General features: G+C 47.2%; 1 protein-coding gene across 4 annotated transcripts in view; it reads right to left on the reverse strand.

Moving 5' to 3' along the window:
• KLHL14 (kelch like family member 14) overlaps window positions 1–5606 on the reverse strand; it is a 61748-nt gene extending 56142 nt beyond the window's left edge. The window contains exons 1-2 of one of the 4 annotated variants that reach the window (XM_046925224.1): window positions 5131–5606; window positions 2865–3837 (exon numbers count right to left, since the gene is read on the reverse strand). In XM_046925224.1, coding sequence (XP_046781180.1) covers window positions 2865–3793 — 929 coding nt within the window. In that variant the 5' untranslated portion in view covers window positions 3794–3837; window positions 5131–5606. Of the gene's footprint in view, window positions 1–2864; window positions 3838–4159; window positions 4457–4555; window positions 4786–5130 lie in introns of those variants that run through there. The other 3 variants (XM_046925219.1, NM_001012866.2, XM_046925222.1) reach the window with 3 other exon arrangements.
• Window positions 5607–14117: the final 8511 nt, after the last annotated feature.

A 14117-nucleotide genomic window follows, 5' to 3' on the forward strand; every position in this document is an offset into this window, starting at 1 on the left:
AGATAAGCAAGTAGAACTTGGGCAGAGTGAGCTACCTGATTAAATGTGAGCTGAAATATCCACCTCCTGTGGTAACGGCCTAAACTCAAGAGTGTTCAGAAGTTGGGAATGTTATTTCTCAACTTTTTAGACAGCAATCATTTAGCTGCTGTGCTTCAAAAAAAAAAAATTTATGTATAGAATGCATCAAGCACTTAAGTTCTTTCAGGAATCTTCAGGAAAAAAATAAAAGTGCTCTCCCTGTGGGTAAATACCCTTTCCTCTTTTTGGCAGAGCCCTGCCCATGTGGCGCAGATGACAAACCAGGACCTCCCAGCCCAGGCATTGCCAGCACTGCAGAATCTGCACTGGTAGCACCATATCTACCAGTAGCTGTGCTCGTAGTGCACACACTGGATCACAGTCCAAAACTGCTTGACAGCAGCAAAACCTTGTGTGCTCTCCATTACGCTTACTTTGCTTAAGAAATATAAGTAGGCTGAATTCCAAAATGGTAGTGTGTGTACACGTACATGCACTTTTTACAATGCAGAACGTTACAAAAAAAAAATACTGTTTTTAAAAAGGCAGAAAAGGTACTGCCAAATCATGATTCTGAGTGTGATTGTTCCAGATTTTCCTAATTCCTTCCAAGGGCTGTAAGCAGGTGACTGCGGCTCTGTGCTGCTGCACCTCTCACTAGCAACGTGGTATATCGCACAGTATATATTACGCTGCACAAGAGGAACAATTAATCTCTTCCTAAAGACATGTGAGCCTTTTGTGAACGACCTTTCATTAAACTTTAAATTCTAAATTACCAAGGTCACCATTGCTCACAGAAAAGGTAATCTGGGCTAAAAATTATTACACAGAGAAGGACTTTATCTATTTGCACACGTACTTAACTGCTCAGTTACTTTTAAGATCTCTGTTTGCAAGTTAGTAACTTGAGAGGCTTTTTGAGGATTTTCCTCCTTGAAACAAAAATTTTGCTGAATGTCAACCTATCAGAATCGCAGCTTTGGAGATGCCATGGGTAACACAAAGCATAAGTTTGGAAATTTCTAGTCCTGTGAATGTTTTTTGTTTCCTCATCGTGTTTGAGAAGGCACTTCTACATCTAGGCACCCTGATGAAATCTAAGCATGACTAAGATCCAAATAACAGGCCTTCGTGACCTTTATAAATTCCCAAGATTATCACCCAAGACCCAAATTGAAATGTACCTATTGTATTCCCTATCACACAGAGTATTTCAGCATCTCCAACATTCTAAGTTCTGATGCCTGTTTACAAAGAACAGAAATCTCGATGCTTTCACTCCAATTTCAACAGTGCCAAAGAACTCAATCAACAAAAGCCAGTAACAGCGCTTCCATTAAACACGTGCTGAAGTTGGGGAGGTGATGGTGTGTTACCCCATTACAGTTAAGGGGTTCTTAAATCCTACCACTTGCACATCTATGCAGACCTCTTACAGAAATAACAGTGGTGTTTAGACCCCTCTCCCCTCCCCCTCCCCGTAAGTCATTAAGTGAGTGCAACTCTGAATCTAATCTAGGTCTAAAGTAGGATCCTTTAGAGCACGCTCCCGCTTACATGACAAGCCAGCCTCCAGCACCAGGAGTATCAGATGCTTGCAGCATCCATGACACTTGTAAGCATTCAGTGGTCAGAACACCACTACATATCCTTCAAATGACATGGACCAGTGAAGCTGGAAGGTATCTCCACTGAACCAAGCAGCTGGTATCGCAGCAATCCGCCAGGACACGAGCCCCAGCATGCCCCAGGCGGCGCACAGCGGCTAACTCACAACTCCGTGCTGGGTTTGCATTCGGAAAGTCAGCAGCTCCGAATATTGAAATGCAGAAGGGACACAGCAGCTGGAACAGCAGCCTCTCAGAAACACTCTGCCCTGCAAAACGCTGGTGTTTGCTTTTTGTTGGAGGGGTGTTTAGGAGTGATATTGATCAGACAGCAAGGTGATGAGCACGACAAAACACTAACAGAGCAGCTAGCTGGGTAATGAGAGAAGGCAGAGCATTCCTGAACTTAAAATCACCAGGGTAGCTCTCACTCAGAGTGAAAAAGAAGAACCCTCTGCACTTTTTCTGAAGTATTTAGCAATGTATTATTTCTTCTTGCTACTGTTAAGTCATTAACAACATCCGCCTCTTAGCTAAAAGGCTGCATAACACAATCAGAGCGTGCTCCGATTCCTGCACTACTGTGTCACCGTACCTGCAGGATGGCATTATCTTCCTGGTTCTGAACGAGATCACGTCTGAACACATTTCAAAAGGAAAAACAAAACAGCCCTTCATTCCGGGTGTATTTACTCTTCATTAAACTCCGAGCTGTGCTTCCAGTTCCCAAAACCGACCTCACACTGTCAACCTTTGGCATCACGATTCACTGCATTATTCAAAGAACATAACCGACATGGCACAGCTACAGAGGGGGTGAAGTCACAAGTTAGCAGGTGCGGTGTGGGCATCACCTGAGCATCACCGGTACCAAGGTGTGCACGAACAACGCTTAACTATAAAAGTAATACACCAGATTCAGGACTGGGTGTTGTTACGTCCCGAAGACTCACCTCCTTGCTAAAAAACCGATGACAGAATCCAACAAGCGGCCCAGAGCGGGTCATTACAGCGGGCTGCCACCGCGTGACCCCACGCTCGCACTCCGGCCCACGGCGCCAGCACGACGGCAGCTCCTCGAGCGGGAGCGCTGCCTCAGCGGGGAGGGGTCGCGCCTCGGCCCGCGCACGGCGGGCAGCCCCGTCCCGCCGGGAGCCCCACAGCTGGGAGGCCTCTCCCGGCCCGGCCCCGCCTCGCGCCCCGCCGGGACCCCCCCGGGCCCGGCCCCCTCACCTGCTGGCCAGGCTCTGCCGGCAGTGCTGCCTGAAGGGCATCAGGTGGTAGTTCATGGCGTCCAGCAGCAGCTTTTGGCAGACGGGGTCGGTGCGCATGAAATCCACCGACTGCACCCGCTCCACCAGCTCCGGCGCCGGGATGAGGGCGAAGCGGAGGCGCTTCATCAGGTCCGGGGCGTACTGCATGCGCGTCTCCCGGTCGTGCTCCAGCCACAGCACGGACATCTGAAAGAGGGCCAGCTCCGACTCGACGGGGGGAGGCAGCGAGTCGAGCAGGGCGCGCATCTCCTCGAAGTTGAGCACCAGCACGTCTTCCACCAGGTACTTGTTGGCCAGCTTCTTGGTCTCCTCCAGGCCGTGCAGAGCGGCGATCTTGCACACCTGCTTGTAGTTCTGCACCGAGATCTGGTCGTTGAGGAACTGCACGCACAGCTTGGTGACCTGCGGGATGTGCAGGATCTTGCTGACCGACAGCACCTCCTCCACCGTGTCCAGCGAGAGGGTGACGTTGGCCGTGTAGAGGTACTCCAGCACCAGGCGCAGCCCGATGGACGAGCAGCCCTGCAGCACCAGGTTGTTGATGGCCCGCGGGCTGGCCAGCAGCTTGTCCTCGGGGGAGGAGGACGGCGTGCCCGGCTCCTCCTGCGGCGGCGGCGGCGGCTCCTTCGGGGGGGCCCCCCCCAGCCCGTCCTGAGCGCCGGGCCCCAGCGCCAGGGCGTGGGGGTGGCCGCCGCCGCTGGAGAAGAGGGATCGGAAGTACTGGGAGCAGGAGGCCAGCACAGCCTTGTGGCAGTGGAACTGCTGGCCCTGGGCCGTCAGGGTGACGTCGCAGAAGAGCTGCTTCCTCCACAGCAGGTTGAGGCCGTGCAGCAGGTTGTCGCTGTGGCTGGGGTCGAAGGTGGAGGTCCTGTCCCCGGATCTGGACATGGCGAGCGGCCTCGGGCGCACCTGCCTTTAAACCCTCCTCCGACCTGGGCAGAGGGTGGGGAGGAGAAAGGTGGGGAGGGGGGTCGGGGCGGGGGGAACACAACAACAAACAGCTTTAGAGGCCTGCGGGACGCACCGCGGCGGGCGGGCGGCAACTTGGGAGGGCTGGGGGGGGTCGGGCTGGGGGCTGCCCCCGTGCTCCATACACACGCACACACACACACAGCACCCCCTTCTCCTCCCTCCTCCCTCCACGCCGGGCCGCTCTCCAGGGGAGGAGCGAGGAAGCGTAACGTTTTCAAAGCTGAATACCCCCCCCTTCTCCTCCGCCAAAAAAAAAAAAAAAAAAAAGCAACAAAAACCCACCACCACCACAAGCCCAAACGCAACACACACGCAGCATAGACCTCCCCCCGGACTCCGCGCTGTGCCCGGAGTAACTACCAAGTGGCCGGAACTCCGCCGGGAAGGCGGGCAGCCTCGCCGTCCCCCCGCCCCGGCAACTCCGCAGCGCCCGGAGCCGCTCCATCCCCGGCCGAGCCCCCGCTCCGCCCTGGCCGGGAGCTGCGGTGCTCCGCGCCCCGTGGAAAGAGGAGGAGGAGGAGAAGACGGCAGCCCCGGGCCCGGCGCGAGGCCTCCCGCCCCTTCTGCCCGCCGGCCGCCGCCGTAACTCCGGTAACTACGGGAAGTTCAAGTTGGGGGAAGCACGGGGGGGCCCTGCCCGGCGGCCCCGCTCCCCGCAGCCCCGAGCCGTGACCGCACCTGCGGGGACTGCGCAGCCACCGACCCGCGCCGGCCGCATCCCGCTCTTCCTCCTCCTCAGCGGGATCCCGCCGAACCCCGCTCCTGCCATTGCAGCGCGCTCGCTCGCTCCCCGCCAGCGCCGGGCTGCCCGTGCCCGCCGGGCCCCCCCCGCCCCATCGATCGGCACAGCCGGGGCTCCCCCTCGGCTCTGCCCCTGCCCGGCACCGCGCAGCCCCGCCGCCTGCTCCGGAAAGCTCCCGGAGCCTCTCCCTTTAAGCGGACCCGGTCAGTCCCCCCTCCCCAGCGCACACACACAGACATACATGCACACACGCACATACATACACACACGCACACACACACATACACAGACACACACACTCCTCCTCTTTCTCCCTCCCCTTCTTTCTTCCTCGTTTTGCCCATTTCTTGCGACCGGAGTTTATTCTGCCAACGCGTTTGTTACACAACTGCCCCCCCCGCGCACACTTCCAGCACACACACACACACACACACACACACGCCGGCAACAAACACATCGGGAGACGGGAGAAAATGCGCCGAGACGGGGAGGCACAAGGCCAGAAACTTACCTGCTCCACGACCGGCTGCCAAAGTAAAGGTTCACTTAAGCTCCCCCCCAAAAAATCAATTGTCCTTCCTTTTTAAAGGTTTGCTCGCTCCTTCAAAAAAAAAAAAAAAAAAAAAAAAAAAATAGAAAAGAAAAGAAAAAAAAAAAGAGGGTAAGAAAAGAAAGAAAGAAAAAAAAAAAACCTTCTGGTTCCCAACTCGGAGCAGTCACTCTTTACAATTTATTTTGTCGTACATCATTTGATCACCATGAATTAGCAACAGCAAGAAAATGTACGAGAGAGAGAGAAGGGGAGAGAGAGAAAGAGAGAGAGAGAGAGCGCAGAGCTTTCTGCAAGAGAAGAAGAAGAAAAAATGTACGTGTGACAAATTATGCTACCAAGAAACAACACATCATTATCCTTGGGCCTGGGGCTCAGTGAGTCGTAACGAGAGTAATAGGAAATCCACGGTTGGGGAGAGAAACGGTCGTGCATGGCCAGTGGAGAGAGACCATACAGGGGGATGGATGCTGGAGAGACTCGCAAAATTATGGCTCAAGGCTATTGTAAAAATTGTCGAGCGTAAATGACTGCGATTTCAAACATCTTTGGAAGAAAGAAGGGGAAAAAGCGAGCCCCCCCCCCCTCTCGCTGCCTCCCTCCCTCCCGCTCTCCCTCTCTCTTCTCTCTCTCTATAAAGAACCGTCAAGTTTTAGTGCGCATTGCTAATTAGTCAATTTCTCTCTGCCTTCACAGGCTGGCGACTTTGCTGCTGAGCTGAAACTGCTAATTTCTGTGACCAGCTTTTTTCTTAGCTGTGATCTGGATGAATGAGTAGCTGTCTCACAGAGATGACAAAAATAAACTCTAATCCCCCCAAAAATTTCCACTACATCTTTCTCATGCATAGATTTATGATCTTCAAGCGCCCTGTGCAATATGCAAACTTTTTGTGTGTGTGTATGTGTGTGTGTGTGTGTGCTGCTGGGGGGGCAGGCTGTTGTATTCAGGTTGCACAGGGTTTGGTTTGTGTCTCTGCTCTCCCCCCCACCCCGGATGTGATGGAAATAATGTCTGATTTCAGTACCCGATATATTGCCCCCTCCACCCCCCAGCATTTATGTTATTGCTCTGATGAGATGTATTTTCCTTTCTAGCAACCAGGGTGAGGCTGAAGGGGCGGAGGGGAGAGAGAAAAAGTGAGGCTCCTACATGGTGTTAGTGGCAAAACGTTCCCTTTCCATTTGTTCCCCTGCACTGTTCAAGATTTATGATCTTGTTTGAAGGCATATTTTCTCTATTGTTTTGTCTGGTTAGACAACCGTCTCTGAACTTCACTGTCAGCTCTTCAACAGATAAGGGTTCAGAAGTCACTTTTTTTTTTCTTATTGGAAGATTAGCATATTGTCAGATTTGTCTTTCAGTTTCGAGACTTTGCAATGCAGAAGCCCGAATCAAATGGCAGGAAAGTAGCTGCTATTTCACGAATGCAACCTTTCAACTTTCTGCCAGATCTGATACCCTGAAACATGCGCAGCCCATGCTTTGGGGCTTTGTTTTGGCTTTGGTTTTTGCTCCTTTGTTGCTGGAACAAGCAGAGGGAGTTCTCATGGTAGGCACCTGGGGCTTTTTCTTTCCACGAAGGGACATTTTGGTAGAGGGCATGTTCTCTGCACTTTGTCTCATGATGGATGGCACCCTCACATATATAGCTGTGTTCCTCTGTTGTCAAACATGCAATTATCCAAAAAAAAAAAAAAAAAGAGGAAAAACTGAAAGGTGGGACATATGCCCTTGAAAGAATTGCACATGAAGGGAGGCTGTAATTGGAATGAGCTCTTAAGGGAAGTTTCACTTGGTGTGAAATCCATAAGACCCACTCTATTTCCCAGATTATACTCACGCTTTTGTCACTGAGATACACTCCAGGAGTGGGACTTGGAATGCCAACTCTCATGGTCTTCCTCTTTGGCTTGGCCGAGGATGCCAGTGCTTTGACAGAGTCAGATTGCGCAGGGATGCAAAGGAATGGAACTGAAAAGCATCACTAGAGGCTTCATTTTTATTTACTTTCTGGTAACCTTAAAAAAGAAGTTCTGCCACACTTTCCCATTTTGCCTCACCAGACAGCTCCCACCTTCCTCCTTTGCGTGTCAGTTCTTTCTGCAAGACCTTTCCAAGAGAAATTAGATAGCAGGTGTTTTAGGGCATAGTGTTCTTCCTAAAAGAATGACACCATTTTAATGCTTCCGCTAAAACCACTTTTTCTTTTGTTCCTGCTGTGCCTCCCCTTCCTTCCAGCTGTACTCTGTTGGGCATCCAGATTCGGCCCCACCCAGGTGAGTGAATTACAAGATGCTCTATTCCAATCATAGCTAGTGTTTTTAGTGAATCATTAAGGCTGGAAAAGAGCTCTAAGATCCCCTAGTTGAACCATCAGCCATCCCCACCATGCCCGCTAACCACAGCCCTCAGTACCACATCCACACGGTTCTTGAACACCTCCTGGGATGGTGACTGCACCGCCTCCCTGGGCAGCCTGTGCCACTGCCTCACCACTCTTTCAGGGATTTTTTTTTTCCTAGTATTTAACCTGAACATCCCCTGGCATGGCTTTAGGCCATTTCCTCTTGTCACTGTTACCTGGACCCGACCCCATCCATGCTGGGTGTCTCCCAGCTGTAGTAGAAGGGAAGAACAATTCTTACATCATGCTTATGCTAGTAAACTGTGCTGCTGCGATGTCTGTAAATAACCCTCGAGGCATCTTGTATCGTTTTTCACTGAGTGATATGTTGCATGTTGCCCACTCTCACACCATTGAAAGCTGCCAGATAGTCTGTGCCAACATGTGGTAAGTATCTGAAAACAGCATATCAGCGTGTCTTTCTCATTAGTGAAAAGACTTGATTAATTTTTGTTTAACTTTGGTATACTAACTGAAGTTAGAATAAAGTTCACTGCTACTTATGGATGTGATTTGTGGTCACTTTTGAATTACAAATTTTTAACTTTCTGCCTTGAAGCTTTCTAAATTAAATCACATTGATCAAACATTTTCACAACTCCTGAGTAGGTTGTTTTCTAAATGGACTTGAGCTCTGATGAAGGAAGAGTTCAAAGCTCCTAGCTCACTTGGGTGCTTTTCAAAGTTCTACACATTATGGCTGCAAAGTAGAAGATTAAAGTTCACCTCTTACAGGCAGCAGCTGTCAGCAGAAAATACTGTTTTCTTTCTTCTGTGATTACTCCAGACCCACACCATGTAATATTATCCATTTCTTCTATCAAGCAAAACTACATATACTTGCCACATGGTATAAGCAAGACTTTGTGTCTCTACCTTATAAGCTTAAGAGCATCACGGACTTGAGAGAAACTAAGAGTGAAGTGTATCTCCCCCTGAGGCGATGAACACACGCTAAGTCCTGAGCCTTCCTTTTTGTAGCTATAAGGTCCTTTTCTTAAGCAGGATTCCCACAGACTGGAGGGCGGTACCCCTCGTTTTCATATTTTGAAAGTCAGCAGGTGTTGTGCTTTTGTTTGATTTCCCTCCACTCATCACCTCCCTTCCATGCACGTGTCTCAGTTTGCTGAAGTCTCATTACAGAGGCTGAGGGTGGACAGCCCCACAAAGGGAACTGAATCACGCTGTTTCTCGAGGAAGAAGTCCCCATGCAGAAGAGGCTTTCATCAAGAGAATGTAAGGCATTGTCTTTAAAATCCAAGGGATTCTTTACTCAGTAAAGAAGCAAGCAACGTTTTTCAGTGAGCGTAATTATAAAGTAAAAAAGAGAAGCTTTGAACCCCTCTATAATACCTGTGCTTTAAATATGAAATGTTTCTCTGTACAACTGATGTGGTCTGGGAGATTTTTTGCATATTTTTCATTTGTAATATACATTGACATTGATAGTCCAGCACAGCTCCAAAATTATCAAGTTATCTGCATAGGATCTTAATCACTAAGAACAAAAATAAGAGTCAGTTCTGAACACTTGCCCTTTGTCATTGAGACTGCTGCAAGAACCAGAGCTTCAGCTGGCTTCACTCTTTAGGGCACAGAAGTTGCTTTTGTATGCAGTTTCTGGCCTGCTGGACTCCCTCAACTGTTTGCATTTCTACCACTACTACATTGCAAATGGCGGAAAAAACATGACCAGTTGACAGTGCTTGCTGGAACCACTCAAATGTGGATGGAGTCTCTCCCCACAGGAAAAGAAACTTCTTTTGGGGACTTTTCAAGAGAGGTCAACACAAGATAAACTGGATTTCCTTTGCTGCGAAATATGCCACACGTGCTGTTGGGAGAGCTCTGAGCATGCAGTCCCAACTGTAGTGCAAGTACTTCACAAGTAGACAAGCCACAGCAGTACTGGGTGTTAGCAATAACATTGCTCCTGCCAAAAATTGTTGTACAATCCACTGTGGAGTTTCTGATGTGGAAGTTTATAAGGTTGCTCATCTGAAAGTAGGCTTGACATCACAGCCCACTTCCTATTTATAGACAAACCCACTTAATCCATTGCCAGGTAGCATATTTAGGAACAGGGCAGCAAGGGAAACTTGGAGTGATGCTTGAGCCCTCAAACCATATGTTTGAATTCTCACACTGACACAGAGGTTGTACCTATGCTCACACACTTTAGGGTTTGGGCAAATTCCCACAGGTACCTTGTTTCTCCCTGAGTGGTCTTTTCCCTGAAAACAAAGGAGCTGGGAGGGAGTGTGTCCTCAAATCAGAATCTATCCTGGGTCTGGTAATATACGTGCAACAACCTTGACCCAGGTGCATCCTTTAGTATCTCTGTGCTTCAGTTAATAAACGCTAAGAAGGATTTTCATTAGTGCAGTCCTAGGCTCCCCCAGCTTGCAGTCTGCCTGCCCTACTGAGCTCATCTGCCCAGCTTCACCCCCAGCTGGGGTTGTCAAGCATTTCCCATTCCACCCGCTATGCCAGTGGCTGCTGCAGCTGTGTGGCACAACTGGTCCCAGAGGTGTCACTGGCATTCTGATCACCTGTGTTGTGCCCTGGTTAATCAATGCTTGCCCAGTGCTTTGAGATTCCTCCAGGGATGCGGACTGGTTTTATTTATGTATGCAACCATGTTCTGAAGTATTGTTTCCATGTCTGAATGTATGCGGAGAATTTTGTTTGTAGCAGTGTCATAACACCAGTAGGTATTCAGGCTTTTGCCCTGCTTGTCCAAAGTTCTGGTGAAGAAGAAGTGGGAGATGATAAACAGGAGTGATCATAAGAACACTGAAAGACAAACCATTCTTCTTCTTTCCCCTGCCCCCAGATAGGCAACAGAATAAATAACATAAAAAATAAATAAACAAATAAAGCCATTCAGTGCAATGCTGTGCAATCGAAAAGACATGAATAAAGTTTGTAGCAAACCGGTAGCTTCTGAAAAATCAGACTATAAGGTATTGCCTCTGAAAGAGTTATTAAAATAACTTTGGGGAGGCAGAACTCACAACTGTTAAAAGAAGCAGCTAAGCTTGGGGAAATTGCAATCTAAAAGCAAGGTGGATTAAGCAAATCCTTCTATACAGAACCATGCTACAAGTAGGAACCCTCTAACCATCACTCGGAAGAGCTTACGCTCTGGGACTTGATATTCAGGCACATAATATGAGCATTAGTGATTGTGTCTGCACCACGGTCCAAATTAAAGAATATTTTCTTGTACTTAAGTCCATTTCTGTTCAGGAAAGCATTTAAGCATTTGTCAAAGCGTATACTTAAGTGCACTCTTGAAAGGGGGTGCTTATTTCCCAGCCTGGTGCATACAAGACTCGCTGCAAACAGGGAAGAGGATGCACTGATGGCCACTGGTACTATGACTGTTCCAAAGTCATGGCCAGGCTTTGTAAGGAGGTGGGACATTTCTTCTTCCCAGATGCTGGTTTCGTGGGACAGCATTTTTGGGAAACTGTTGGAAAGACAAGCTTCAGAGTCACAGCAGCTGGCTGAATTGCAGTGCATAGATTTAGAGCATGTTTTTGTACTGATTTAATTCATAATCCATAGGTTTGACATGGATCTCACAAGCCCCAGAGGAGCACTAACCATTTTTAAGGGAGAGAAGAGTTGCAAAGAATTTTTAATTCTCTTTCAAGAAAGTCTGCTGACAAAGAATTTTGTTCACCACCACTACTAAGTGCTCTGTGGATGGAAATCTTTCCCTCAGTGCTTCTTTTCCAATGCCCACGACTGAATCCTCCTGGGATGTGGCACAGATGAAGGTGGTGAGGAAGTAATGATTTAAAATAACATGGAGTTTTGACTTTGACTACCAAGATATTTCTTCATTGGCATGATTTGAGGAGCAAAATAAACAAAAGCATTAAAAAAAAAAAAAAAAAAGGCAAAGGAAATGCAATTTAAGGCTTACAGTCTCTCCTTGCTTTACCCCACAGGGCTCTGCCTAAATGGAATGGTCTTATGCTGCAGCATAAGAAAGAGATCTCTCCATGGAGATGATGTATCATCACTTTCTCAATAACCAGAGCTATTCACCATGGTGGAACAGTCAATATTGTTTTCTCCCTGTACTCTTCCCCTGTACTCCAAAATGTGTTTTAGAGTCAGAAACTGCTTACTCAAGTTAGTTTGCTGAGAGAAAAAGCGAAGCAAAACCTGGAGACAGGGCTACATGAGATTAAAACCAGGTAATCTTTAACTTCATATGGCCAGTGAAGGTCAAATGTTCTTCCTCTAACTGGAGCTGACCCTCGCTAGTTAGGCACTGTGGTTTGGGTGAACTCCAGCAGCAGCTCAGGCCTACCCCAACCAGCTACCAGGTACATAGGGATCTCTTTCTTCTCTCCACTGTGAAACAGCAACTCAAGGTAGGCGCAGAACTGTGCAAATCTGTTTTCTCATCAGGCAAGATATAACTTTCGTAGCAGATACCCTACCTGTCGAGAAAATAAGAGCAGGAAAATAACCCCTTTCCTTTGCTGGAGGGTTTCTCTGCCTCTCAGAGCAGTGGGCAGTTTTGCCTGGCCTCCTGGTTCTCATCTGGCCCAGGCAGTAGAAACCCAAAAGAAGTCATCACGGAATGGCTGGCACAGCCCTGCATGTCACCAGCCAGCTGCTTCAGTCCAGCATCTATCTCACATAATAGAAACATCCCTCCATTTGGCTTGAGTGATGCTGCCTTGGAATACAAGCAGATCATCTGTGGTCTGCTTTGGCGCAAAGGAAATACCAGCTGCTCACAGCTGGAAGTTGTTCCCCCTCACCTTTTCAGATATTTCCATGATGACAAATGGAGAATGTGATGAAGTCGATATGAGCTCTGTTTCTGTTCTACTAGAGGATTAAGAGGAAGCGTTAGTCTTTCCCGTTATCAACAATCAAACTAATTCATGAGCTGTGTATGAGAGGTAAAAATGTAGGTATTAGGGTAGATATCATTAATTCTGAAAAATGAAAGTGAAATAAAGTGCTGCTTGATGTCAGAGCCCAGTCACTAGAACTTCTTCTCATTTTTTTTCTTTGGCTGAAGTTGCCTGGGTGATTTTCAGGTACCTATTGCTCATAAGATAACATCTCCCTGTCTGCCCAGTGCTTCTTATCCATTTACACCAAAGTATAAATAAACATCCCGGATATCCTTGGGCTGAGAAGTGATCCTGAAGAGAAATGAAAAAGGGATTCTATTTTAACTTCATTCACGTAGCACTCATCAGCAGGAAAAGGTTTGTTGCTGATGTAAGGGGATGGTCCTAGAGGACTCAGCACTCACTCACACAAGCCATGAACCTGGCCAGTAGTCATTTACCGATGATAAAACAGGGAGATAGGCGAAATGAAGAACATCCCTCTGCTAAGAAATTTCTTTTTTTTTTTTTTTTTAAATTAGATGTATTTTAGTTACAAAAGGCTGTGAAAGTGTTCAAAATAATAAAACTTTAGGATTTCTATTCTGCTTATCTCAAGAGTAGCGGTGATGATTTAAAACGAATATGATCAGAAGGAAATTTATATACTGCACCTTGACTTTGGTTTCAGACCTGAACAGTTTTTAACTGCCAAGCGACAAGCCCTTTAAAACAGGATTAACAGTGGAAATTCTGGCTTTTTTCATCTTCCATGGTGATACTATAACATCTGGACTCCTTCACAGCCCTTGGTCCACCATCAGGAACAGCCAGTGACAGACATCGGGACTAAAGCGACAGCAGTGACCCGAGTTATTTTGGAAGTTACAGCCCAACGTATAAGATTTCATGCAGTGGCTCTGATGACAAAAAACGAATTTACCACATGGAATCTCACAACATATTGTGCGGTAACTCAGAAAATAACTTGGGTTACCGTAGCACATATATATATAATACACATTAACAGTGTTTATAGACACTGATCTATTAAGTCATTTCCCTACACTACCTTCAGACCTGTATGAAGCTGAAAAGCCATCATTAAAGCTATGGTTTGCCAGACAATTACTTTGTCAAATCTCAAGAAATTGCATAATAAATTGTATACATGCATCAAACATGAACAGCAGAGGGGTATAACAAGCAGAGAATTTCCAGTCCACTTCTTCGTTCATCTGAACAGTAGCTTTTGTTTTGAAGCGTAATCCTATATTCCTTTCAAGGCATAAAATGTGCATATACATTTATCTATCAAACTAAGTAGAAATAATTGAAATACTTAATATGCACAGTAATAAAGAAACGCACGAACAACTTCATTATTAATGTCTATTGATTATTTATGTTTTCAAATAGGCAAATGTAGCTACTAATATTTTATCGTGTTAATCTATATGTGCTTTTTGGCTTTACCTGTTTATTGGCAAATTTACTGTCCACATTATGGGTATTTTTATTGCTGTACACTCATTTGCTATGCGCATAACTGAGGTCAGTTTATGAACTGACGGTGTTTACTCAGTTTGATTACTATGTAACACTGCTGAGACCATTCCCCCTTTGGAAAATTAACTGTACAAGGAAGCCCAGTAAATCTTTACTTAAAA

The sequence above is a fragment of the Gallus gallus genome, chromosome 2, assembly GCF_016699485.2.
Source record: "Gallus gallus isolate bGalGal1 chromosome 2, bGalGal1.mat.broiler.GRCg7b, whole genome shotgun sequence".
Classification (NCBI taxonomy): Eukaryota; Metazoa; Chordata; class Aves; order Galliformes; family Phasianidae; genus Gallus; species Gallus gallus.